Source organism: Notothenia rossii (assembly GCF_949606895.1).
Source record: "Notothenia rossii genome assembly, chromosome: 7".
In the NCBI taxonomy this organism is placed as follows: Eukaryota; Metazoa; Chordata; class Actinopteri; order Perciformes; family Nototheniidae; genus Notothenia; species Notothenia rossii.
This window is the reverse complement of record NC_136905.1, coordinates 13,322,913-13,350,816: the sequence shown is the minus strand read 5'-3', so window position 1 is coordinate 13,350,816 and position 27,904 is coordinate 13,322,913. Positions and strand designations below refer to the sequence as shown.

The 27,904-nt window shown below is 40.0% G+C and overlaps 2 protein-coding genes across 2 annotated transcripts in view; both read right to left on the bottom strand.

Annotated features, from left to right (window-relative positions):
* LOC307046329 (myelin-associated glycoprotein-like) overlaps positions 1-9,303 on the bottom strand; it is a gene marked incomplete at both ends in the record, with an annotated part of 14,242 nt that extends 4,939 nt beyond the window's left edge. Inside the window, 4 exons of the mRNA XM_079692727.1 lie at positions 7,032-7,292; positions 7,373-7,624; positions 8,598-8,894; positions 9,015-9,303. Coding sequence (XP_079548853.1) covers positions 7,032-7,292; positions 7,373-7,624; positions 8,598-8,894; positions 9,015-9,303 — 1,099 coding nt within the window. The remainder of the gene's footprint in view (positions 1-7,031; positions 7,293-7,372; positions 7,625-8,597; positions 8,895-9,014) is intronic.
* An 11,036-nt stretch (positions 9,304-20,339) lies between these two features.
* On the bottom strand, positions 20,340-27,584 carry LOC307046328 (B-cell receptor CD22-like; the record flags this gene model as incomplete). The annotated part of the gene is made up of 9 exons (XM_079692726.1): positions 20,340-20,615; positions 22,627-22,696; positions 22,921-23,011; positions 23,102-23,401; positions 23,481-23,747; positions 25,294-25,554; positions 25,636-25,887; positions 26,879-27,175; positions 27,260-27,584. The coding sequence occupies 9 exons, from the start codon at positions 27,582-27,584 to the stop codon at positions 20,340-20,342; spliced, it is 2,139 nt and encodes a 712-aa protein (XP_079548852.1).
* Between the last annotated feature and the right edge of the window lie 320 nt (positions 27,585-27,904).

Genomic DNA, 27,904 nt, shown 5'->3' with positions numbered 1-27,904 from the left:
ATAGTTCATGCTATGTCAGTCACTTCAGAATAAAAAAAGAATGTCTTGGTTTTAAGTTAAGGATTTAGGCCCGTTGGAGTAGCTTACCACCAATGGTACAAGAAGCACAGTTTGAGAATCAAGTCTATGTAAAACACATTCACATTTTGAGTTGCCTTTTTTTAGAAAACTGAGACAACAACCCCTTCATTCTCTGTGTTTGGAAATAACATCTTAATAATCAAACAAAAGAAAAGAAACCAAACACAACATCCTCACATGATTTAAAGCTCACCTATTATGCAATATTTGAACCATATATTATGGGGCCTATTTCAACCCTGTTACAAAAGTGCTGATTCTGGATCCGGCCCTTTAAATGTAACCGAGCAGCTCCTGGCCACGCCCATTCGGAGCGTCTGCATGCAAGCGGTGTGCTCTGAAGAGAAGGCTGTGTAACCATAGAAACTCTGCTGAACGCTGCCTTCATTGAACACCATGTTATGTTCCAAACTACATTAGGCAATATTTCTGAAACAGTATGGAGCTCAAACGCTTTCTCTCTTGCGGGTTTACCTCAAGGACTGTACCTTTTATATCCGGCTTCTTTACACATATTCTCTCCAGTACAGTGTTAGCTCTGAGTTTGCTTGCTAATGTAAACACGGACCATGTTACTTTCAAAACATATCACACATTGTTTCTGATGTATACAGCAGCTTGACATGTTCTTTTTTCAGTGTTTACCGCTAGAACAGTGCTATTATATGCATTATATGTATAACACAGTTGTGACTCGTCATCAGGGGAAGGGCATTAGGCACAGCCCCAAATACTGTCAGCTGAAATGAATTAAAATTATAATTTAAAAAATATGTATAAAAAATATGTTAACAAATATTTAAAGATCATGTTTAGTCGTCTGATTCGTCTCTACATTGCTGTTTGGTCTGCGTTCTTCTGATTAGTGTCCAAAGTGTGCCGTGTTGAGCGATGTGGGGTAGCTCTGGGCTGCCCCTCTCTCTCGCTGTAGAAATGAACGTGTACTGTGAAAACTACACTGTGCATGCTCAGAGTCTTTTTGTATTCATTGTGTGCGCCAAAAAAATAATCACCAGTGTAGTCCGGCAGCCAAAGTGGATTATTTGGCCTAGCCTCGTTTTGAGTGTTAAAGTTTTTTTTATTGCTGATTATTAATCATTTATATGTATATAATGATATCCAGGTGGGTGTGGAGTTCTCACCTTTGGGGAAATTGAGAAAATCGAGAAAATCCAAGATGGCCGCCACCGAACGCTTAAAATCCAGATGTGTTAATATCTCCATGACTATAGAAGGGACAATAATGACCAATATGTCGTTTTATATGTTTTCAGATACAAGGAATCAGATGAAACCATTATTGTAATGATAGTTCTTTGTCTCTTTGCAGAAGTGATGGATGAACAGTGCATATTCAAGTCGAAATACGGAGACCAATGTGATGACAGGCAGCCATGTTCTAAAAGTGCCGGATCGTCCCGGATAATCTCAATCATACAAGCAAGCCAGACGTACAAAGACAGTTTGTTCACTGAGCTGGAAACTCAGTTCAGCACCGATCCAGACCTGAGTGTGTTCTATCACAAAAATTGTGTTTCACGGTACACATCAAAAACTAATTTGGCAAAATATTTGAAAGCTGACACTGATGAAGAAGCCGGACCGTCTACAAAACGCCTTCGCCGTTCGTCAAGCGTCTTTGACTTTATGCACCACTGTCTGTATTGCGGGCAGCTATGTGAACTAAACAAGAATGAACGACATCCAGAACGATGGCGACCTGCGTACCTCTGTCGTTCTACTCATTCGGAGCATAGTGGAGAGCCATATAAGGTGTATTTACTTGAGAAATGTGATTCCAGGGCAGACAGTTGGGCCAATGATGTCAGGCATCGAGTGCAAGGTGCGTTGAGTGACTTGCATGCAGTGGAGGCACGCTATCACAGAGATTGTATGAGTCGCTTTTTCACCAACAAATATCTATCACAACATGATCACCTTGAACAAGCAACTGGAGCGATCATTGACATAGGCCTGGATCATACTTTGAAGGAGCTGAAAGCTGACAAACATCGGATATGGAACTCACTCGAATTATTCCATGAATACTCAAGCAACTCTGGCAGGACACTTAGTAGGCGAAGACTTCTCGAAGAGCTGCGGCAGCATTTTGGCAGTGAACTTCTTGTCCTATCCGCCCCAGGCTTTGCAAGCATAGTCACATTCACAGAAAATACTGCCAAAACGCTCAAACTAGTGAAAGATGATGAAGAGGATGACATCTCACGAAGTATTGCCAAAGTCAGCAAACAAGTTGTGCGAGAATGCAAGGCCGTGGAGCACGATAAGTCTTCATACAACAAACACATTGATAAACATATAGCCAGCCAGTCGGTTTCAGACACTTTGCAAGATCTGCTGACAGCTATTTCTCCCAAATTGGAAACATCATTGCCAGCTCTGCTGATTGGAAACATCATTACAAGCATTGTAACTAATCGAGCAACAGATCTTCAAGTAGCACTGGGCATATTGATGCGCGACTCCAAGGAATTACTGACTCATATGTATGACTATCGTGTTACATGCAGCTACGATGAAATCCAGCGTTTCAAGAAGTCCGCTGCACTTGCGGTAGCACATGATCTCACTGAGCAAGGAATATCTGATGCACAGCAAGGCTTGGTGCAGGTGGTGTCCGATAATTTCGACACAGATATTTCGACCCCCAATGGCAAGGCATCCACACATTCTCTAGCCATGATTATCATGCAACCATCAACACATTATGAAGACGTACAAGGACCTGACACCATCAGGCGAATCAAAAAGGAAGAAGTGTGCCAACCAATACCAGACGACAACGACTCATTTGTTGTATACTATGGGCAAAAGAAACCAGAGATGCCCAGCATACCTACTGCTTCACTTTCATCAGAACTCCAAGTGATGATGGATGTATCACGGAAAAGAGCAGCCGAGAATGACTTTGCATTTTTCAATGATGTCGTTACACGGGTAGGCTGCCCAGAGTTCAATGGTTACAACACCCGGTTGTGTCGAGAGCAAGGTCACACCCTCAAGCCAAAAACCAACATTGTATATCTACCTCTGATAGACATGCCGCCAGCATATCCGTCAACAATGATGGCAGCAATGAAGAAAGCACAGCAACTATCGCATAAAGTCGGACAAGAGTATGTGGTGTTCACAGCCGACTTGCAACTCTATCGCATAGCTTTACATGTCCAATGGGAAAATCCGATTCAACTTGGAAATATCCACCTTCGTCTTGGTGGAATGCACTTATTAATGAGTTATTGTGGTTCCATTGGCACCCTTATGGCTGACACAGGCATTGTTGAAATACTTAGCCCTGTGTTTGGTGGCGTTCTGAAGATGCTGAGTGGCAAAAAATTCCCACAAAATGTTAGAGCTCTCAGAATGCTAGTTGAGGAACTACTTCGGTCCATCTTCACCAATCACCAACTAGAATGCATGGCTGATCTTACCGACATCTTGGACGACCTCGCTTCTCAGAGTAGAACAACAAAGCTTTGGGTGGAGTGTCTCATCAAACCCATGTTTCTCGTTCTCCAGTTCATCCGTGCTGAGAGGGAGGCTGATTGGCCGTTGCATCTAGCAACTGTCAAAGATATGATTCCGCTGTTTTTCGCTGCAGGCCATGTACACTATGCTCGGTATGCATTGTACTATCTACGATCAATGCATGGCCTTCCCAAGAACGTTTCCGATCAATTCATGAAGGGACAGCATACAATGCACCATAACTCTGGGCTTTTCAATGGCATTTGGAGCGATATGGCCATTGAAACAACCTTTATGCGGTACGGCAAAGGGAAAAGTGGAATCGTCGGAATAACACTCAAACCAGAAACCCTCAAGACATGGGCGTATAGCTTGCACACATGTCACAGTGTGATTCGTGACTTGAGCGAAATGAGAGAACGAGATCACTCACAGAGCCAAACTCAGCATAAGGAAGAAACACCAGGAAGAATCAAGGGTGATCTTAAAGACAGACAAGCTCTGCGTGACAAACTTGAACTATGTACAGATCCACTCGATCCCAAGCATCCCAAAGGCTTACTGAATATTGTTACCGGACAAATTTTGACCCACCAATCAATCAATGTGGACACTGCAGCAGCAATAGGTCATACCCAGATGCAGTCGTTTGAGGAGAGCTGGCCTGCAGGATTCCATGCCACCATACCCAAACTAGTTACCACCATGTCATTGTCTCGTAAACACATTAAAGTAGGAGACACGAACGTGTTTGACACAGAGGTCATATATGCACGGGCCATGGGCTTGCAACGTAGTTCACGGGATCTAGACACAGACACACTCATGTGTCATGAACTGGCGCCTGTTCCAACAGCTATGTTCGATCAGCAAGGAAACATGAGAGATGCTAAAACAAAATCAAACCTTAAAAACGCCCTAAAGGTAGACGTATCACGAAGGCTCGCAGAACAGGATGTGCACACAACATTCCTCGATGGATGTGCTATCCTTTGGGTAGTGCCATGGCCAACATCTGGAACTGTACAAGACTACCTCGACCTGTTCCGAAAGTATCTGCGCACACACTTGACGACCAGTGATGTCTATCTAGTCTTTGACAGGTAGGCAATGTATTAAATACATATTGCTTTAGAGTCTAGCATAACACTAGCTATATTGATCAAAATTCACAACATCAGTACACATACATGTATGTTTGCAGTTATGAAATATTCGCATTGACCCGATGTTAATGATTCGATTGTATTGATATTTCAGATACATTGAGGGTAGTACGAAGGAGTCGACACGCCGCGGACGCGACAAAGGAGCCAGTAGAACCTACACGCTGCGTTGCACAGCCCGACTACCACCACAAAAAGTTGTGCTCACCGTCACTTCCAATAAAGCGCAATTAATTGACCTGATTGTCGAGGACATAGTATCGCACAAAATAGACTTCCAAACTCATAAACTGGTTGTCACTGGCAGTGATCCGGTGCCACTTGAGATCGAAGGTGGACAAATGAACAAACGGCCAGACATGACCACTACACAGGAGGAGGGTGATACCCTGATCATACAACAGGTATCACGTGTGCAGACTGGCACTGTCCTGGTAGTTGCAGATGACACAGACATCTTTGTTCTCTTGTTGCACTTCTGCCACCTGGGCAAGATAACCTCGCATGTTCTGATGGTTTCCCCAATCCATGGCCGAACTGTTTTGGATGTCAACGCCGCAGTGGAAAAACACAAGAGCATCATCCCTGATTTACTGGCTGCTCACGGTCTAACAGGCTGTGACACAGTCGCGTCTTACTTCGGTATCGGCAAGGCAGTTGCACTCAAGGCTCTAAGAACCGGCAAATATAAACTTGATTTGGTGGGCAACATGGAATCAGAGGTTACAGATGTAATAAACCAATCAACAAAGTTCATGTTGGCATGTTACGGTCAGCCCAATTGCAAGTCTCTCACAGAAGCACGACAAAAAGCATGGTCCTCAAAGATTGGTAGAAGCAAAGCCACAGCTCCAAAACTCTGCTCACTTCCACCGACTGCCGAGGCATTTAAAGCAAATGTAGCCAGAGCGCATCTTCAAGTTGGTGTTTGGCGACGTTCTCTGGAAGCCTGCCCAGCAGCAATTGACCCCACTGCTCATGGATGGTCACGCGACGTCGCATCCGGAGCACTTGTACCAACTATGGTGCCTGTTAACACCCCGCTTGTCCCACCAGAGCTGCTATCTCTCATCAAGTGCACATGCCACAGCCAAAATCCATGCAGTACACAACGGTGTAGTTGCAAAAAAGCAAGTATGGCGTGTACTGAGTTCTGTTCTTGCCAGGGTGGAGGTACTTGCCAGAATGATCACCAAGATGTTGTGGACGATGCAGACGACTGAAACCCAACAATCGTAACATACTAAGCTTGTTATTATGTCTGTATCATATGTTCTATAATATATATATGTTACTATGTCTACCCGCACTTGTATTACATGCATAAATGTATATGTTTGAAATATATTGTAGCAGTTAAACATAAAGGTTACATAACTATGCATGTATTAATGATTGGATGGGACCGTTTGTGTCTCATTTTTATGTGAAGACGAACTGCAAAATATATAGATGTATATCACAGAAACTGCTATTTTGAATTATATGTGCCAGATGCATGTCGACTACTTGCCGAATTATATGCCATTCAGAACATCAAATATTATATTCAATTTTTGTCGCATATTGCAAAAAACAAGTTTTATGTTGTTTGTATCTTTACAATGATGGTTTCATCTGATTCCTTGTATCTGAAAACATATAAAACGACATATTGGTCATTATTGTCCCTTCTATAGTCATGGAGATATTAACAAATCTGGATTTTAAGCGTTCGGTGGCGGCCATCTTGGATTTTCTCAATTATCTCAATTTCCCCAAAGGTGAGAACTCCACACCCAATTGGGTATCATTATATACATATAAGTGATTAATAATCAGCAATAAAAAAAACTTTAACAACCAAAACGAGGTTAGGGCCTTGGCTGCCAGACTAGTGGGGCAAAGTGCTGGCAACCCCACCAAAAAGTCAAATCATAATTCAGAGCTGATTGGCTGTGAGTATGTGTGCCGCGAAAAGTGTAGTTGTGAAGAGGAGACGAGAGAGAGCAGCGGATAGCGATTAAAATCAGTGAAACGGAAAGAAAATGAATGAAGTTGACCATCTACTTCAGCTTTGGTAAGTTCATTTTATGCCATATATTTTGTTGATCTTCTGTGTTTTGCCTATAGGCTATTGCTCTGGTGGATCTATGGATATTGTGACCTCGGGGATGAGTGTCTGTGTTTTCCTTCAGTCTGATTCAGTCTTGGCCTCAGAGACAGTAGGCAACTACTCTCTATACAGCAGAGCCATATTCACTCTGTTGAACTTGACAGTGTAAATCAATGTCTTTACGGTGAAAATCAACTTACACTGAATGTCCAGCTGAATCAGTGTTGAATTTTGGTCCCCATGCTCATTTTCTGATACACAGTAGTAGTCACCACTGCTGCTTGGTTTGACATTGTTTAAAACCAAACTTGATCCAGCCTCCTTTTCCTCTTCATCACCTTTGTACCAGGTGTAGTTGGTCACAGGTGGGTTGGCCCGGCTTTTGCAAAGCAGAGAAACAGAGCTGCCTTCCAAAAGTGGACCTTTAGGCTCAATGATTATTGTAGATTCCTTGGGAGGAACTAAATAAAACAAAATAAATATCTTTTAAAATGTTGCTGGTCAATATTTATCTGTTTGACTGTTTTTCAATCAGACTTACATTGTACGTCTATCTGAGTGATGGATGAGTTCTGGGTTCCGTATCTGTTACTGACTTCACAGTAAAATTGTTTGTCAACTTCTGACACAGTGGTGGAAAACCTCTTCCCCGAACCCACATCGGTCACCTGACCTCCATTCACTTTGTACCAAGTGTACACAGCTGGATTGGCATTGCCGTCGCAGGTCAGATTCACCAAGCTGCCCTCTTGTACTGTAGCAGAGTAGCTGACTGATGTGTTCTTTGGAGGATCTGGAAGAGATGATTGAAAATCTAGTAAACTGTTTTTGTTACCTTAAGACAGAGCCAGGCTAGTTTTTCTACTTGTTGCCAGTCTTTGTGCTGTGCTACGCTAACCAGCTTCTGGATGTAGTTACATTTTTGACAGACAAATGTGAGAGTGCAAGTAATTTTCTCATATAGCACTTGTCAAAAAGACATACTAGACGACAATGTACAAAACACCCTATTGTGTGCACTACCAAGGTTGTTAATATTAAAGCATTATGATGGCTTCATGAATCGGTCTTTCCAACTTTTGGGAGAATGTGAAAAACCTCTTTAAAGGTCTCCTATTATACTATTTTTAGGCATCTATATTATATGTCTCATAAATATGAAAAACATGTCTTTGAAGTGTTTTGCTCAAAATACCAAACAGATCACCCATTCTAGCCATGCCTCATACCCCTCTATTTCAGCCCTGTTAGAGAAGTGCTGATTCCGAGTCTGTTGCTTGCTAATGTAAACACAGACCATAGTACTTCCAAAACGTTGCACATTGTTTCTGATACAGCAACGTTTCTGATAGGGCCGTGGAAGTAAAGCCAGCTCACATTTCCGATATTACATAATAACGGTAAGCAGCTCCGCTGTACCCCTATTTTTAGAGATGTGGGCAAGCAGGAAAAGAGAGAGCGTTTTATTTTCCGACACTTTGTGATGTCTACACATATTTATTAAAGACATCTAAAAGTGCATTTTGCATGATATGTGACCTCTAAATAATAAAAATAAAGATAAATGACTTTGGTTTAGTGTCCCCTTTTTTTCCACTCGATAATCAAGTCTGCAGTTTTAGTAAACACATCTTGATCCAAATGCTCTGCAGAGTCCCCAGAGGAACATTTCATAACATCACATTATATCAAATGAAGGGAATGATTAAATGTGAACTAAATCAACATCCAACTCAGCAACAAGAAAAGGCCTGAAACATACTCACAAAGAACATGGAGGGTCATAAACTTTTCCAACCGAAGGTCGGTGTTGCCAGCTTGTCGTTTGTAGAGAGCGGTGCACGAAAGATTCTGTCCATTGTGGAGGTAAGAAGAGGTGAAGTTCATAACAGAGACCATGGATTCAGATTCATGTTTCTCCTCAATGTCACCTATCCTGGGGGTCCAAGTCAGATCTGGGGGAAGGATGGGACACAGAGCTACAGCCGTGCAGCTCAACGTCACCAGAGCCCCCTCCTCTACCTCCAGTGTAGATGGAGTTATGGTAGGTTGGTCCAGTGAATCTGAGGAGTAAAAAAGACAAGTAAATGAAAAAAGGGAAAACAAAAGATGTCTAAAGTGAAAAAATTAAAAGACACAATACAAACTTTGAATGGTGATATGGACTCATGTTGGATAGTTGCCCTTCAGCTTGTTTTCACACTGAATCCTGAAGTAGTATTTGTCAGAATGGGACGGTTGCATGTTGTAGAAGATGGTGGTGCACTCCTTGTTCAGCAGGTTCCCTGTGAGATTTCCGCTTGCCTGATCTCCAGTGAGGCTGGAATCAAACACAACTGTTCCGGCCATGCTTCCTCTTTTCCAAATTGCTTTGCAGGAACCATCCAGAAGTCCATCAAACGTTGAGTCAACGGCGAAAGTGCAGGGGACCTTCACACAGGATCCAGTTAGTCCATCTATTCTCAGAGGCATGGTGATTTCCCACTTCACGGCGCATAAGCTACCTGAGGGGAAATAAAAGCAATAAATTAAATATCCGCCAAGGTTAAAAAAGATGAAGTATTCAAACAACTACCAGACTCAGGGACAGATTTATCCCACAGGCCATAAGACTGCTAAACACCTGAGCTCTGTTAAGTGCCTCGATAAACATTCATCTGTTTGTCATCTTGCGATCTACTTATTTATCTAAATAGTTATCACCGCAATAAATCCGTATTTAACTTTGTCTTAATGTACAATATTTAATTTCATATTCTGTTCTTGTATATATCATATTCTATTTACATGTATATAGATTTATATTGTATGTTATTATATATGTTTGCATCGTTGGAGGAGCTCGGGTCATAAGATTTTCATTGCCATTTCTACACTGTAGCTCATCTTGAAAAAAAATAAAGAAAATTAAGCAGAAATGTAAACATAATTAAAAGAAAACAAACCCGTCCAAATTAACAGCACACACTCACAAAAACCTTAATTTAAAAAAAAAAAGCATATTTTGCCCTTTTTGTGAGTAATCTAAAGACATCGAAAGGCATTCAATTGTTGGAAACCCTACCTTGAAGTAGAAGGAGGAAAACCTTTAAAGCACCCGTCATGCTTTTCTGTCAGCTTGATATTCCTGCTTTCACCAGCATGGAAGGTTCAGTGGTGGTAATAGTCCAAGAACTGAGTCATGTCAGACTGTTGTCGCGTGTTGATGGCTTTTGAAAGATGTGTCCGGGGTTTGGCCTTCAGCACCATAGAGTTTAGAATCTCTTTTTACTACATTAATGCAAGTCCCATCAGTCATTTCTAACGGATCCACATAATAATGTTCCAAACTAGATTTTATAATGAAATATAAATGTGTTTTCAAAAGTGAGTTGTTGATTTACATATTCAATAAACAGAAAAATATCAAATATGACATTTGTTTCCACTTTACCTGCATAAACAGTAGAAGTCATAAAGTGTCATAAATGAAACAGTCAAGTTGAAGTAAATATAAGTGAAAACAAAGTGAAGTATAAAGGCTTTACCAAACTAGTTGCCAGTGGGCATTGTGTGGGATGTTTTTGAACAAGCAGAAACTATTTCTGAACTTTCCTGAGCAGCTAAATGTAGGAGCTACGCAGAGATGAACACGATGAAGGAAAAGTGAATCATTTGATTCTTATAACACAGATACTTGGTGTTTGACACACAAGTATTTATGCTGAGATTTTTCTACAAGCATTTAATTACACAGAGAAAGTGAAACAGCACTGATGTCAGTTAACAAGAAAGACAGGTGTGGTTAAATCTCTGAGACATGAGGTCTAAGACTTATAGACAGATTCTTATCTGTTACAGTAAGCATGTCAAAAGAACAGGATATTCGCTCTAAAGGTGCCACGACTGGTGCAAATAAATATATGTATCACAACCAAATAAACAATTGCATTGTATCTGGTTTGTTCTGGTTCATGTTAAAACTACATCTTAGTGAAGATCCTCTTAAGCACCAACTCACTAACAGGAAGGAAATGGTGTTCTGTATCAATAAAGAACATTTTCTACCAGCTTATTACTGTGTTGCGATTTGCACACGGCACTGCAAGGAAATTTTGGACGTCGTTAAAATACTTAACAAAAAGAACTGGTAATAAGTTACGCAGTTTTCAGGGATGTTGGAGTGTGTCTGTGCATGATTTCATGCAAGCCCGCTCACATATTTGTTGGAAATAAATAAATAAAGATAGATATTTATTACATGTAAAACATGTATAGTGCTACAACAAATACTCCTGTAGGACATCAAGTTTATGAGTTTCTCTGACAAAGGTATCAGAAATATACAAGATATTTGGTGATACGCTTTACTATGACCAAAAATTACAAGGATATACAAATATGGACACGACACAGGACCAATGACTAGTAATTGTGAAAATATTGTTAAAACTGACACACATCTTGAGACGACAATAAACACAACTAATGAAAGGGACGACTGGAAGTTATGCAAATATTTACAACCTACTATATGTGCAATAACAACCTACTGTACATACAGTAATGAGCCTAAACAGCACATTGCAATATAGCTAAATATGAATCAAAGACTGCATGATGGGAAGAAAATGAAGATATGTGTGCCATTGTTATTATTAAGTTGAACAAATTGCCAATTAGAACAAACTTTTTATGAATAAACATTTAATAGTGCATTCATGACAGTGTATGCCTTCATTTGTTTGCATATCAAATGTACATTTCCAACTGACTTAATTCACCCTCCGGTATCATTCGATTGGACTACGCAAATTAGTCATTCGAGACAAAAATGTCCACTGCAAAAGACTTTGACAAAAACATTATATTAAAAGGTTTTTTTCACAACTTTTTTGGGTTCAATCTTTAAAACAACTTCCGCCCTAATAGAAAATACCAAAAATGTAATCATTTTCAGGATTTTAACTCTTTAAATGCCATTTTGAATACATGAAACCGCTGTTTTTTTTCATGATGAAAACAGAGAAAATGTGTTATTTTCCCAAAAATACATATCTGGGGACTGGCTCTTTTTTTTTATAACAGTCTTGGATATGTCAAAGATTAGCAACAAAATTGATTTTTTTGCATTATTATTTTTTGCACAAAATCCGATTGAACAAAAAAGTTACACATTAGTCATTCGGGACAAAAATGTCCACTTCCAAAAACTGCTCTAAAATGACAACAGATTCATATTTTTTAAAACTTTTTGGGGTTAAATCTTTCAATCAACTTCAGTCCTGATCAAAACTATCAAATGTTAAATTATGTTCAGGATTTTAACCCTTAAACTGCCAGTTTGAAAACATGAATTTGCGTTTTCTATGAGAAACATGCACAAAAAGGCAGTTATGTTCCATATAATAAATGTTGGGGGGGTTGGCTTTTTTTTTTTTTTTATCACAGTCTTGGATATGTCAAAGATTAGCAACAACATTGATTTTGGTTGATTATTAGTTTTTGCACAAAATCAGATTAAACAAAAAAACTCACACATTAGTCATTCGGGACAAAAATGTCCACTTCCAAAAACAGATTAATATATTTTTTAACTTTTTGGGGTTCAATCTTTCAATCAACTTCAGTCCTGATCAATCACAGAATCAGATTAAACAAAAAACGTACACATTAGCCACTCGTGTCCCATCCACTCCCATTATAACCACATCTTTTGATCTCTCCGCCATACCGGTATAAAATCATGCATTTTGTAATTTCAGGGTTTTATATTGGAGGAAAATAGTTCAATTTGTCCTTTTTACTGTATATATCCAGATTCGACATTTTACCATTGAATTACATGCTTGTCATTTCTTTGTTTCTTTGCCTGTTGTTCAACGGGGCCCTGACAGCCATTGAAATACATGTATGCAACTAATATGATGTAGGTGTGTTGGTATGGATGTGGAAGAGTGGTATCAGCTGAGAAATGTGTTTGTGTGTGTGTGTGTGTGTGTGTGTGTGTGTGTGTGTGTGTGTGTGTGTGTGTGTGTGTGTGTGTGTATGTGTATGTGTGTTTGTGTTTGTGTGTGTGTGTGTGTGTGTGTGTGTGTGTGTGTGTGTGTGTGTGTGTGTGTGTGTGTGTGTGTGTGTGTGTGTGTGTGTGTGTGTGTGTGTGTGTGTGGATGTACAGTGTGTGTGTACAGAGACAACAATATACAGTAGATTTGGTTTGCAGCAAGTCGCAGTTTTCGCCTCATATCTTTCTTTCTTTCTCTCTCTTTTTCTCTCACTCCCTCATTCCCAAGCTACGTCATGTTTTCAAACTGGCAGTTCAAGGGTTAAAATCCTGAACATAATTTAAAATGTGGTATTTTTGATCAGGACTGAAGTTGATTGAAAGATTTAACCCCAAAAAGTTAAAAAATATATTAATTTGTTGTCATTTTAGAGCTTTAGAACTGCTCTAAAATGACAACAAATTAATATATTTTTTAACTTTTTGGGGTTAAATCTTTCAATCAACTTCAGTCCTGATCAAAAGTGGACATTTTTGTCCCGAATGACTAATGTGTAACTTTTTTAAACTAAACTAATAATGCAAAAAAAATCAATTTTGCTGCTAATCTTTGACATATCCAAGACTGTTATTAAAAAAAAAAGAGCCAGTCCCCATATATCTATTTTTGGGAAAATAACTCATTTTCTGTTTTCATCATGAAAAAAGACAGCGGTTTCAAGTATACAAAATGGCCTTTAAAGGGTTAAAATCCTGAAAATGATTACATTTTTGGTATTTTCTATTAGGGTGGAAGTTGCTTTAAAGATTGAACACAAAAAAGTTGTGAAAAAAACCTTTTAATATAATGTTTTTATCAAAGTATTTTGCAGTGGACATTTTTGTCTCGAATGACTAATTTGCGTAGTCGATTTATTACACAGTGAATTAAAGACCGATTTGAAAAATTGAAATCGGAATTCCAAAATAGATCGAGAAAATATCCTTGTTACAAAAAGTCAGGCCATTTGCACCAACACAACCAAAGTTATTGCAAAATGAAAAGTGAAAAATTACCCATATGGACAAAACGTCCACAGTGATACCGGAGGGTTAATTCATTCAAATGTAATTTATGAAAACAAATAGACAGGATATGGACATATGAAACAATCCAAGACTAAACTAAAATAGTGACTCAGCACCAGAGGTCGCGTTAACCGAATATTTTCCGTCAATGACGGATTTTTTCTATCAATGACGGAGAAAATCTGAAAGCAGTCCGTCATTTTGACAGATTAGAACACAACTCGGAACAGCGCCAAAATGTCCACCAGCGGCCCACATTATATTACATCCTTAGTGGCCAGGTAGACTGAGGGCGATCTACTGTACTCTACTGTAGTCTGTAACTATTATTTAGTCATTCACACCCCTGTCCAGTTGATGGCGAGTGTGTGTATATTAAGTAGCTATTGTCTCGTCTTGTTTTTGACCTCGTTGATTACCTTGTTGTTTAACCGGCTTTAGCAATCGCAAAATGTCACGGCAGCTGATCGTCCGAAGCTTTTTTAATAAGCCCAGTAATTGTGATGGTGTGGAGAAAACGAGCTGAAAAAAGAGGGATTGGTGCGGTGGGTGGAGGATGAAGGACAAGCCAGTAAGTTTAAGAGGCTGAGGAGGGAAGATGGCAAAATGTTCTTCGACATCTGTAGAAAAGCTAAGATGAGCTACAGCAGGTCAATTGAATTGTTCTTGTAAATGTTTTGTTCATATTTTGATTGTAATTGTCTCATTTAAAACTATGGCATTGTTCATATTTGCCTGTTTAGGCACAATGGTCGCAGTGTTTTTAGCGGCCTCTGCCCCCCTCTGCTGCAGGGGCGGTTCTAGAGGGGGGCCAGGGGGGACAGTGCCCCCCTAACACTGACCTCTGACCCCCCTTTGCCCCCCCCCTAAAAATGAAGAGTGAAAAAAGTGAAAAAAATGAAAAATTTATGATTTATTACACGATTTATTGAATGACGGAATAGGCGGAACTAACGCTATTCATCATTCTAGTCGGACCCATTAGAGCGGTGCACTCAGGACCCATTAGAGCGGTGCACTCACTTTCACTGTCCTGCTGAAGCGCGCGAAAAACAAACACTTTTCATCTCGGATCATCCGATGCTGTTGCATCCAAGAAAGACTGATTGAAACCTACGTTTCGAGAGACTATCACGATAATTAAAGGTGAGTTTAACTATTGTATCCGTGTAATTGTAGATGTAAAGTAGAGATGTAACTGTTCATTGCCTTTATTTTTATATAAATATGATATGGTGTTAGTGCAAAAATTGTACTATAACTATAATTAAGCAATAGCTTCGCGTCGGGCCGAACCACGCCCCTTAGCTGTGATATAATGAGCATATATCACGGCCTGAAGTGAGCTATTGCTTTTATAAAACGGTTACCAAGTGTGGCAAATACACACTCTAATTTAAATAGTTTTTATTTGTAAATAATAATGTTCAAAATAAAATAGTCCCTCCGTTGCCTTCTGCACAAAACATAGTGCAAGGTGGTTGCTATGCAAATACACTAACAGCAAGCGAACATATTAGACAGAGAGCGTTGATCCATTATTTGGCTGTTTATTTACATTAATGTGTATGTTGCTGTTTATTGTGCAGCCACTGAAAAACTGTCCAGCATCAGTAGCATGGCTTACGTGGTCACTTGTATAGGTTGAGGTTGTTCGAGGCTGTTGCTTGGCGTGGCGAGAATATTGCTCCACTTTCTCCGGTCCCCGAGATTGGGCTTCCAGTAGCTCTGGAGAGAGCTTTCGCACCTGTGGCCACTAACGGTCATAATTTCTCTGCTTTGTTTCAAGACCCGCATCAGAAAGCTTTTGAATGGTGCTACTTTTCCATGTCGTAGTTTAGGTGCTTTTTTTTCTGGAGATAGGCACTGCTCAATCCACTCCTCCATACTATAGTAAGACCCCCCCGGAGGTCGAAGTTAATCTTAAATGTTTCCATTTTATGCTTTGTAAGTTTGTTTCGTAACGGAAGAAATTTAAATATATTTATAAAACTGACAAGTCAAATCAAGCAATCTGATTGGTCGATAGCATTTTTGCGGACCTCTTTGATTACAGATTTGAAAACATCGTTGCTTGCTTTAAAAGTAGCACAATTCAATATGTTAAACCTTCAAAAGTATCTAGATATCCCTGCCCTAATGCCAAAGGAACTGCACACTGAATATGTTTTGCCGTTTGATGTCAATGTCTGGACCGCTGCGTCAAAAAGGAGGGTTTCTGCCCCGTTACTTCTCTGCTGCTTTCTTGTTCCAGTATGAAAAGCAAACTGCCTGCAGTTTGCTTTTCAACCCAACGGTATACTGTTTTTCTCAGACGCGGAGGGATACTGACTTGTTGTGAAAAGTAACTTACAATTCTACCCGTGGTATACGCTCAGTATATCACGGCTAAGAACTAATCAGATTGCTTGATTTGACTTGTCCGTTTTATAATTAAGCAATAGCTCACGACAGGCCGTGGTATATGCTCATTATATCACAGCTAATGGGCGTGGTTCGGCCCGACGCGAAGCGGAGGTTCGACAACTCCCTTAGCTATGATATAATGAGCATATATCACGGGCTGAAGTGAGCTATTGCTTTTATAAAACGGTTACCAAGTGTGGCAATATGAAAGAAAAATACACACTCTAATTTAAATAGTTTTTATTAGTAAATAATGATGTTCAAAATAAAATAGTCCCTCCGTTGCCTTCTGCACGAAACCTAGTGTGAGGTGGTTGCTATGCAACAACACTAATAGCTAGTGAACATATTAGACAGAGAGCGTTGATCCATTATTTGGCTATTTATTTACATTCATTTTTCTATATTGCCGTTTATTGTGCAGCCACTGAAAAACTGTCCAGCATCAGTAGAATGGCTTACGTGGTGACTTGTATAGGTTGAGGTTGTTCTAGGCTGTTGCTTGGCGTGGCGAGAATATTGCTCCACTTTCTCCGGTTCCCGAGATTCTGGTTCCAGTAGCTCTGGAGAGAGCTTTCGCACCTGTGGCCACTAACGGTCATAATTTCTCTGCTTTGTTTCAAGACCCGCATCAGAAAGCTTTTGAATGGTGGTACTTTTCCAGTTGGTCTACCTGCTCTTCACGTTGCTCTGCATGTCGAAATTTAGGTGCTTTTTTTCTGGAGATAGGCACTGCTCAATCCACTCCTCCATAGTAAGACCCCACTAGAGGTCGAAGTTAATCTTAAATGTTTCCATCTTATGCTTTGTAAGTTTGTTTCGTAACGGAAGAAATTTAAATATATTTATAAAACTGACAAGTCAAATCAAGCAATCTGATTGGTCGATAGCGTTTTTGCGGACCTCTTTGATTACAGATTTGAAAACATCGTTGCTTGCTTTAAAAGTAGCACAATTCATTCTGTCAAACCTTGGAGAGTATCTAGATATCCCTGCCCTAATGCCAAAGGAACTGCACACTGAATATGTTTTGCCGTTTGATGTCTATGTCTGGACCGCTGCGTCAAAAAGGAGGGTTTCTGCCCCGTTACTTCTCCGCTGCTTTCTTGTTCCAGTTTGAAAAGCAAACTGCAGTTTGCTTTTTAGCCCAACTGTATACTGTGTTTCTCAGGCGCGGAGGGATACTGACTTGTTGTGAAAAGTAACTTACAATTCTACCCGTGGTATACGCTCAGTATATCACGGCTAAGAACTAATCAGATTGCTTGATTTGACTTGTCCGTTTTATAATTAAGCAATAGCTCACGACAGGCCGTGGTATATGCTCATTATATCACAGCTAATGGGCGTGGTTCGGCCCGACGCGAAGCGGAGGTTCGACAACTCCCTTAGCTATGATATAATGAGCATATATCACGGGCTGAAGTGAGCTATTGCTTTTATAAAACGGTTACCAAGTGTGGCAATATGAAAGAAAAATACACACTCTAATTTAAATAGTTTTTATTAGTAAATAATGATGTTCAAAATAAAATAGTCCCTCCGTTGCCTTCTGCACGAAACCTAGTGTGAGGTGGTTGCTATGCAACAACACTAATAGCTAGTGAACATATTAGACAGAGAGCGTTGATCCATTATTTGGCTATTTATTTACATTCATTTTTCTATATTGCCGTTTATTGTGCAGCCACTGAAAAACTGTCCAGCATCAGTAGAATGGCTTACGTGGTGACTTGTATAGGTTGAGGTTGTTCTAGGCTGTTGCTTGGCGTGGCGAGAATATTGCTCCACTTTCTCCGGTTCCCGAGATTCTGGTTCCAGTAGCTCTGGAGAGAGCTTTCGCACCTGTGGCCACTAACGGTCATAATTTCTCTGCTTTGTTTCAAGACCCGCATCAGAAAGCTTTTGAATGGTGGTACTTTTCCAGTTGGTCTACCTGCTCTTCACGTTGCTCTGCATGTCGAAATTTAGGTGCTTTTTTTCTGGAGATAGGCACTGCTCAATCCACTCCTCCATAGTAAGACCCCCCTAGAGGTCGAAGTTAATCTTAAATGTTTCCATCTTATGCTTTGTAAGTTTGTTTCGTAACGGAAGAAATTTAAATATATTTATAAAACTGACAAGTCAAATCAAGCAATCTGATTGGTCGATAGCGTTTTTGCGGACCTCTTTGATTACAGATTTGAAAACATCGTTGCTTGCTTTAAAAGTAGCACAATTCATTCTGTCAAACCTTGGAGAGTATCTAGATATCCCTGCCCTAATGCCAAAGGAACTGCACACTGAATATGTTTTGCCGTTTGATGTCTATGTCTGGACCGCTGCGTCAAAAAGGAGGGTTGCTGCCCCGTTACTTCTCCGCTGCTTTCTTGTTCCAGTTTGAAAAGCAAACTGCAGTTTGCTTTTTAGCCCAACTGTATACTGTGTTTCTCAGGCGCGGAGGGATACTGACTTGTTGTGAAAAGTAACTTACAATTCTACCCGTGGTATACGCTCAGTATATCACGGCTAATAACCAATCAGATTGCTTGATTTGACTTATCCGTTTTATAACTATATATATATACTATAACGGTAATAACTATAAGATATATCTGAAATAAATAAGTGTACTGAAACAAATACCAATAACTGTATTGCATTGTTTTCTTATGCGCAATTACTTCATACTGTCTAGTTCTCTTTTTCATCCTGCATTTATTGTGCCCCCCTCAGAAAATAACTGGCCCCCCAGTGGTCCCCCCAGTCTAATTGGTCTAGAACCGCCACTGCTCTGCTGTGCTGTCAGTGCAGGAAAAAATAAATCATTCATGTTCGTGTTGACATGAAAAGTGACCACACGGTCGGTGTCTCTGTTCATCTTTTTTTTTCTCCATGCCCTTAAAAGTTCTGTATGAATCATAAAAAAACTATGAATGAATGAACATTTGCTGCTCAGTACCTAAACATAAATATTAAATATGTCTCATCTCATCATTAAAACATCAAAAATAAAATGACGGGTAATAATGGATTATGACGGAAATTTTACGATCCTGTCCGTCAAAATGACGGACAACGAAGAAGTCTAACGCAACCACTTCTCAGCACACAGTCTAATCAAATATATGTATTGTTATATTGGATTGCATATCGGCAGGTGTTGCTCAGACCAGCAGGGGGAGCTCAGGCTCAAAGAGAAACCTGGCAGTAACAGACTCCCAGCTGCAGGCTGATGTGTTAAACTGCTGAAGGCATGCAGCTGGTTCAGCAGCAAACCTCAGCCGCCAGGCTCGGGCCTCATCATTGCACAGATTTACACAGAACATTGAGTGATGATTACATAACTATTCACCAACACTGCATGGAGATTGGATACCCATCCTTCAAAACTGTGAACTGAGAGCCTGACGCTGGTGATGTTAGTCTGATAAGTTGAGGGCCTGGCGAAGCTGCCACGTGGCCATTCCCCTTAAACCCCGCAGCTTTGAGGGGAATATACTACTGACTGCTAGGTCTAGGAGAGACCAGTGCCAACCCAAGCACAGCGGCTTTGAAGGGAAGGGTTTTGAATTCCCCTCTTGTGTAACTGCCAACAACATGTCTTTGTTTTTGTATTTTGGAGAAAAATTATATCTATAAAAAACTGTGACAAGCTGCAGCTGCTTCTTTCACACTTTGCAAAGGTTTTTAATGTAAAATCAGGAAGACAAAATAGCATTAAAATAATAAATCTAGTAAAATTCATGATTTCAAAGGAGGAAATTCCAGGGTAACGATCTGCTATACAGTATGTATTCATTTTATAGTGATTTTGTTTTGCTATGGATCTTATGGACACAAAAAAAGGGGTACAGTTACAAAAGTCCAGAAATAAACTTGAAGCAAGTGTGACTACGTTTTAAATAGGTTGCATGCAGAACAGTATCTACTACCGCTTCTGCAGTTTTAGCTCAGCGGGGATCTGCTTGTATGGTGAAGTGCTGTAGCAGTTTGAAGCGCACATTGCTGTGTTTCACTAACATTTCCCTTAAACGTCAGCCATAAACATTTCACCTCAAGGTCTATGAGACTAAGGCGTCTTCTCTTGTTCCAATTGAGTGTCAGAAACGTTCTCATCTTCCTCTGCATCTCCTCCAATGCTTCCTCTGGACTGCAGACGGATCTCAGCATACTCCGTCTTTGAGTCCAGGCCTCTGATCTCCCCTTCCCCAGGCTCACCCTTTGAATGGGCCTGCAGTTTAGCAAAGTCCACATTGACGTAATGGAGAAGTTCTTCCTCAGCTACTTCTCTCTCTTCCAGAAAAGCTTTATTAGCATAAATCACATCCACTTTTGAAGAGTTGATCTACAGAAAACAAAAGAGTGGCTTTAGTGATGTAGAAAAGGAGGTAGTAGTGCACAATAAGGCCCATTGTCAAACAGAACCCTTTTGGGAAATAAGCTCGTTAGCCAGTAAACCAACCGTTCATCGTTTCCTTTTTTTAAATGTCATTCAATTATGTTTTGGACATTCTATGGCGCACTTGTTTTTTAATTAAATTTCATTGTGTATGTCAAACCAAATGATGAGATGTCTTTATGGCATAATATACTATGTTTTATTTTTTACATATATATGGAAAAACTATACAGTGAATTTATTTTAGAATAAATTACTATGACATTTTACACATTTTTCATGGCAAAACATTTTTATGAGAATTAATTCTGAAATACTTTTATAACATACTAAAATGCAATATGTTTTTTTGTATGGCATACCTGACGGACTTCTTTAACCCTCTATCGCATGACTTTTTATTTTGGGAGGAAAAAAATGTTTCACCATGTGTTTTAGGAGCTTAGGGGTCCCTGATGTTATTTCAATTATAAAATGTGACCCCCCTCACACCCCTCCACCAGGGGTTGGTTTGTTGCCTCAGGGCAACAATGTGCTACGAGGGTATTGAAACACCAAGGATTTCTACAATTCAGAAGACATAGAAAAAACAACAATATGAATTCAAAAGGTGTTCTCTGTGTGTGTGTGTGTGTGTGTGTGTGTGTGTGTGTGTGTGTGTGTGTGTGTGTGTGTGTGTGTGTGTGTGTGTGTGTGTGTGTGTCTGTCTGTCTGTCTGTCTGTCTGTCTGTCTGTCTGTCTGTCTGTCTGTCTGTCTGTCTGTCTGTCTGTCTTTCTTTCTTTGTGGGGGGGTGTATGTGTGTTTATATCATTGTTTGTGCGTGTGTGTGTGTGTGTGTGTGTGTGTGTGTGTGTGTGTGTGTGTGTGGGTGTGGGTGTGGGTGTGGGTGTGGGTGTGGGTGTGTGTGTTTGGGTGTGTGTGTGTGTGGGTTGGTGTCTGTGTGTGTGTGCATATCAGTAGATGGTAAAGTAAAAACATTGATCAGGTTTATCATTTTACAGCTGAGCACATTTGCACACTTGTATGATATTGCCTGGAAAAATGTGGTCCAAGTGGCGCAGTGTTGCCCTGAGGCAACGAACAAAAAACATAGTTTTAGCTAATTAATAAATACATAATAAGTCTTTAAACAATCAAATATACTTCTTTACGTATTCATGCACATGCATGTATTTTTCATTTTAGGTTGTGTACATTTCTAATATGTTAAAAAGTGAAATGTATCTTACCAAGTGGTGGCCCTGAGTCCCCTGCAGCTTTGCTTGCAGAAAGGACTGCTCCACCCCCAGACAAAATGCCACACCCATATAATTCCCTCATTTTATTGGACACCAGCATGTCAGGTGACATTGTGTATATTTAAAAAAATAAAAATATTTAGAGGGCCAGTGTGAGGTTGAAGAAAGTGGTTTGTTGCCTGAGGGCAACAGTATGCCATCGAGGGTTTTAAGGGCTTTTTTTTCCACAAATTAAAGTTGGACTTGTGACCTTTGGTGCTTTTTTTTCTATTATTATGATTAGTATGTTTATTAATTAGGTTTCATTGTTTCATCTCATGTTAGCTTTTTATATACTTTCACTTCTATCTATTGTGTTTTACTACCTTCTTATTTTGTATTATCTTTGCATTATATTTCAGTTTTTATTCATATGAACCATGTTCTAAAGCACTTTGTTCTGCATGCTTTACTGATTACTGACTCTGATTATTTTAACATTTGTCATGGCATACAAAACAAATACTCTTGAAAGCATTATATAGATGACAATGACTTTGTAGAACATACTATAGCATGAGTTTTAAAAATAAAAGTTTTTAAACATACCATACAATGCCTTTTTGACATAGTGTATAATGACTTTTTGAGACAACTTTCACCGCTGTTTAAAAAGCAAAAACTACATTTTGTTGGGTCAGTGAAGCTTCCTGTTTTAATGCGCAAAACATGAACTCACCACATCAGTAACTACAGGGTTGCATGTCTCCGCCTTTCCCTTGTCCGAGGAAGAGATGACTTTTCCTTTCCTAAAAGTAACACACACAACAATATCGAGACATTTATTATAATTTTATATTAAAGTCTTTCATTTCATGGTGATATTTAGCAATGTTCTGAGGTGGCCATGGCTGCACTGCTTAAATGTGCTGCCAGCCTGGTCACCAGTCAAGTTACACCCCTGATGACACCCTCAAAATGTGTTTACAATTTTTTCTTGAACCAGCTTTTGAAAAAATAGGTTGTCTCTCACCGGTAGGAGATTATCAGCAGCGGTACACACACCAGCAGCATCCCCAGAGCTGCCACTACAAAACCGATCCCAAAAGACAACGAGTGGAAGCCTGAAAAGTCCCCACAAAACACATTGATCATTAAAACCAGAGAGGCAGATTATTAACAAATACAAATTCACCATCTCGCAATTCTTCTACCTTGCTCAGTTTTGCTAAGCAAAAAAATGTTAAAAGTAAAACTGTCAGAGCCCAGTGAGTTGATGCTGAGGCAGACTAGAGAGAGCGTGTCATCGTCCAGATCGTACAGGGTGATGATGCTCTTCATGCCCACGTTCCCCAGGGACTCTTCCCTGATTGGGATAGCAGCAGAGTGATTGACAGGCTCTCCGGCCAACTTCCAAACCAGGGAGGGAGGCGGGTTCCCCTGGCTGTAGCAGGAACATCGGATCATGGATGAAATCTTGATGCAACGGGAAGAAGACAGGATCTCTGGAGGAACTGAGACAAATAAGTAATTTCATTTTGTTTAATGGAAACAAAGGATTGCCTTTAATTTAAAAAAGTGTATCAATCTCACATGTGACGTCAAAGCTGACACGCTCTGAGATGCCAGGTCCGTGGACATTCAGAGCTTCACAGTAATACTGATCTTCTGAGAGTTTAGTCACATTGAAGGTGAGGTCTCTCTCAGAGCCCATCACCTTCTTCTCTCTTCCAGCCGCTCTGAACCAGGTGAAGTTCACTGCTGCTGGATTGGCGATGCTAGTGCAGGTCAGAGTTACAATGCTGCCGTCCTGCACCGGACCAGAGGGGTCAACAGACACCGAGGTGTTCTTAGGGAGATCTGAAAAGCATAGTGTTTAGCTGATGTTAATAGTTCATGCTATGTCAGTCACTTCAAAATAAAAAAGAATGTCTTGGTTTTAAGATAAGGATTTAGGCCAGTTGGAGTAGCTTACCACCAATGGTACAAGAAGCACAGTTTGAGAATCACAGTCTATGTAAAGACACATTTACATTTTGAGTTGCCTTTTTTTAGAAAACTGAGACAACAACCCCTTCATTCTCTGTGTTTGGAAATAACATCTTAATAATAAAACAAAAGAAAATAAACCAAACACAACATCCTCACATGATTCAAAGCTCACCTATTACGCAATATTTTAACAATATATTATGGGGCCTATTTCAATCCTGTTACAAAAGTGCTGATTATGGGTCTGGCACTTTAAATGTAACCGAGCAGCTCCTGGCCACGCCCCTTCGGAGCGTCTGCATGCAAGCGGTGAGCTCTGAAGAGAAGGCTGCGTAACCATAGAAACTCTGCTGAACGCTGCCATTGAACACCATGTTATGTTCCAAACTACATTAGGCAATATTTCTGAAACAGTATGGAGCTCAAACGCTTTCTCTCTTGCGGGTTTACCTCAAGGACAGTACCTTTTATATCCGGCTTCTTTACACATATTCTCTCCAGTACAGTGTTAGCTCTGAGTTTGCTTGCTAATGTAAACACAGACCATGTTACTTCCAAAATACGTCACACATTGTTTCTGATGTATACAGCAGCTTAACATGTTCTTTTTTCAGTGTTTACCGCTAGAACAGTGCTATTATATGCATTATATGTACATAACACAGTGGTGACTCGTCATCAGGGGCAGGGCATGAGGCACAGCCCCACATACTGTCAGCTGAAATCAATTACAATTATAATTCAAAAAATATGTATAAAATATATGTTAAAATATATTTAAAGATCATGTTTTGTCATCTGATTCTTCTCTACATTGCTGTTTTAGTCTGCGTTCTTCTGATTAGTGTCCACATTGTGCCTTTTGCCGTGTTGAGCGATGTGGGGTAGCTCTGGGCTGCCCCTCTCTCTCACTGTAGAAATGAACGTGTACTGTGAAAACTACACTGTGCATGCTCAGAGTCTTTTTGTATTCATTGTGTGCGCCAAAAAAATAATCACCAGTGGGGCAAAGTGCTGGCAACCCCACCAAAAAGTCATCTCATAATTCAGAGCTGATTGGCTGTGAGTATGTGTGCCGCGAAAAGTGTAGTTGTGAAGAGGAGACGAGAGAGAGCAGCGTATAGCGATTAAAATCAGTGAAACGGAAAGAAAATGAATGAAGTTGACCATCTACTTCAGCTTTGGTAAGTTCATTTTATTTCATATATTTTGTTGATATTCTGTGTTTTGCCTATAGGCTATTGCTCTGGTGGATCTATGGATATTGTGACCTCGGTGATGAGTGTCTGTGTTTTCCTTATATACTGTCAGTCTTGGCCTCAGAGACAGTACTACTCTCTATACAGCAGAGCCATATTCAGTCTGTTGAACTTGACAGTGTAAATCAATGTATTTACTGTGAAAATCAACTTACACTGAATGTCCAGCTGAATCAGTGTTGAATTTTGGTCCCCATGCTCATTTTCTGCTACACAGTAGTAGTCACCACTGCTGCTTGGTTTGACATTGTTTAAAACCAAACTTGATCCAGCCTCCTTTTCCTCTTCATCACCTTTGTACCAGGTGTAGTTGGTCACAGGTGGGTTGGCCCGGCTTTTGCAAAGCGGAGAAACAGAGCTGCCCTCCAAAAGTGGACCTTCAGGCTCAATGATTATTGTAGATTCCTTGGGAGGAACTAAATAAAACAAAAATAAATATATTTTAAAATGTTGCTGGTCAATATTTATCTGTTTGACTGTTTTTCAATCAGACTTACATTGTACGTCTATCTGAGTGATGGATGAGTTCTGGGTTCCGTATTTGTTACTGACTTCGCAGTAAAAGTGTCTGTCAACTTCTGACACAGTGGTGGAAAACCTCTTCCCCGAACCCACATCGGTCACCTGACCTCCATTCATTTTGTACCAAGTGTACACAGCTGGATTGGCATTGCCGTTGCAGGTCAGATTCACCAAGCTGCCCTCTTTTACTGTAGCAGAGTAGCTGACTGATGTGTTCTTTGGAGGATCTGGAAGAGATGATTGAAAATCTAGTAAGCTGTTTTTGTTACCTTAAGACAGAGCCAGGCTAGTTTCCCCACTTGTTGCCAGTCTTTGTGCTGTGCTACGCTAACCAGCTTCTGGATGTAGTTACATTTTTGACAGACAAATGTGAGAGTGCAAGTAATTTTCTCATATAGCACTTGTCAAAAAGACATACGAGATGACAATGTACAAAACACCCTATTGTGTGCACTACCAAGGTTGTTAATATTAAAGCATTATGATGGCTTCATGAATCGGTCTTTCCAACTTTTGGGAGAATGTGAAAAACCTCTTTAAAGGTCTCCTATTATACTATTTTTAGGCATCTATATTATATGTCTCATAAATATGAAAAACATGTCTTTGAAGTGTTTTGCTCAAAATACCAAACAGATCACCCATTCTAGCCATGCCTCATACCCCTCTACTTCAGCCCTGTTAGAGAAGTGCTGATTCCGAGTCCGTTGCTTGCTAATGTAAACACAGACCATATTACTTCCAAAACGTTGCACATTGTTTCTGATACAGCAACGTTTCTGATAGGGCCGTGGAAGTAAAGCCAGCTCACATTTCCAATATTACATAATAACGGTAAGCAGCTCCGTTGTACCCCTATTTTTAGAGATGTGGGCAAGCAGGAAAAGAGAGAGGGTTGTATTTTCCGACACTTTGTGATGTCTACACATATTTATTAAAGACATCTAAAAGTGCATTTTGCATGATATGTGACCTTTAAATTATAAAAATAAAGATAAACTCAAGTCAGCTCATAAATGACTTTGGTTTAGTGTCCCCTTTTTTTCCACTCGATAATCAAGTCTGCAGTTTTAGTTAACACAACTTGATCCAAATGCTCTGGAGAGTCCCCAGAGGAACATTTCATAACATCACATTATATCAAATGAAGGGAATGATTAAATGTGAACTAAATCAACATCCAACTCAGCAACAAGAAAAGGCCTGAAACATACTCACAAAGAACATGGAGGGTCATAAACTTTTCAAACCGAAGGTCGGTGTTGCCAGCTTGTCGTTTGTAGAGAGCGGTGCACGAAAGATTCTGTCCATTGTGGAGGTAAGAAGAGATGAAGTTCAAAACAGAGACCATGGATTCAGATTCATGTTTCTCCTCAATGTCACCTATCCTGGGGGTCCAAGTCAGATCTGGGGGAAGGATGGGACACGGAGCTACAGCCGTGCAGCTCAACGTCACCAGAGCCCCCTCCTCTACCTCCAGTGTAGATGGAGTTATGGTAGGTTGGTCCAGTGAATCTGAGGAGTAAAAAAAACAAGTAAATGACAAGAGAGAAACCAAAAGATGTGTAAAGTGAAAAAATTAAAAGACACAATACAAACTTTGAGTGGTGATACGGACTCCTGTTGGATAGGTGCCCTTCAGCTTGTTATCACACTGAATCCTGAAGTAGTATTTGTCAGAATGGGACGGTTGCATGTTGTAGAAGATGGTGGTGCACTCCTTGTTCAGCAGGTTCCCTGTGAGCTTTCCGATTGCCTGATCTCCAGTGAGGCTGGAATCAAACACAATTGTTCCAAACATGATTCCACTAGTCCAAATTGCTTTGCAGGAACCATCCAGATCTCCATCAAAGGTTGAGTCTAAGCCGAAAGTGCAGGGGACCTTCACACAGGATCCAGTTAGTCCATCTATTCTCTGAGGCATGGTGATTTCCCACTTCACGCATAAGCTACCTGGGGTGAAATAAAAGCAATAAATTAAATATCTGCCAAGGTTAAAAAAAATGAAGTATTCAAACAAATACCAGACTCAGGGACAGTTTGATCCCACAGGCCATAAGACTGCTAAACACCTGAGCTCTGTTAAGTGCCTCGATAAACATTAATCTGTTTGTCATCTTGCGATCTACTTATTTATCTAAATAGTTATCACCGCAATAAACCGTATTTAATTTTGTCTTAATGTACAATATTTAATTTCATATTCTGTTCTTGTATATATCATATTCTATTTACATGTATATA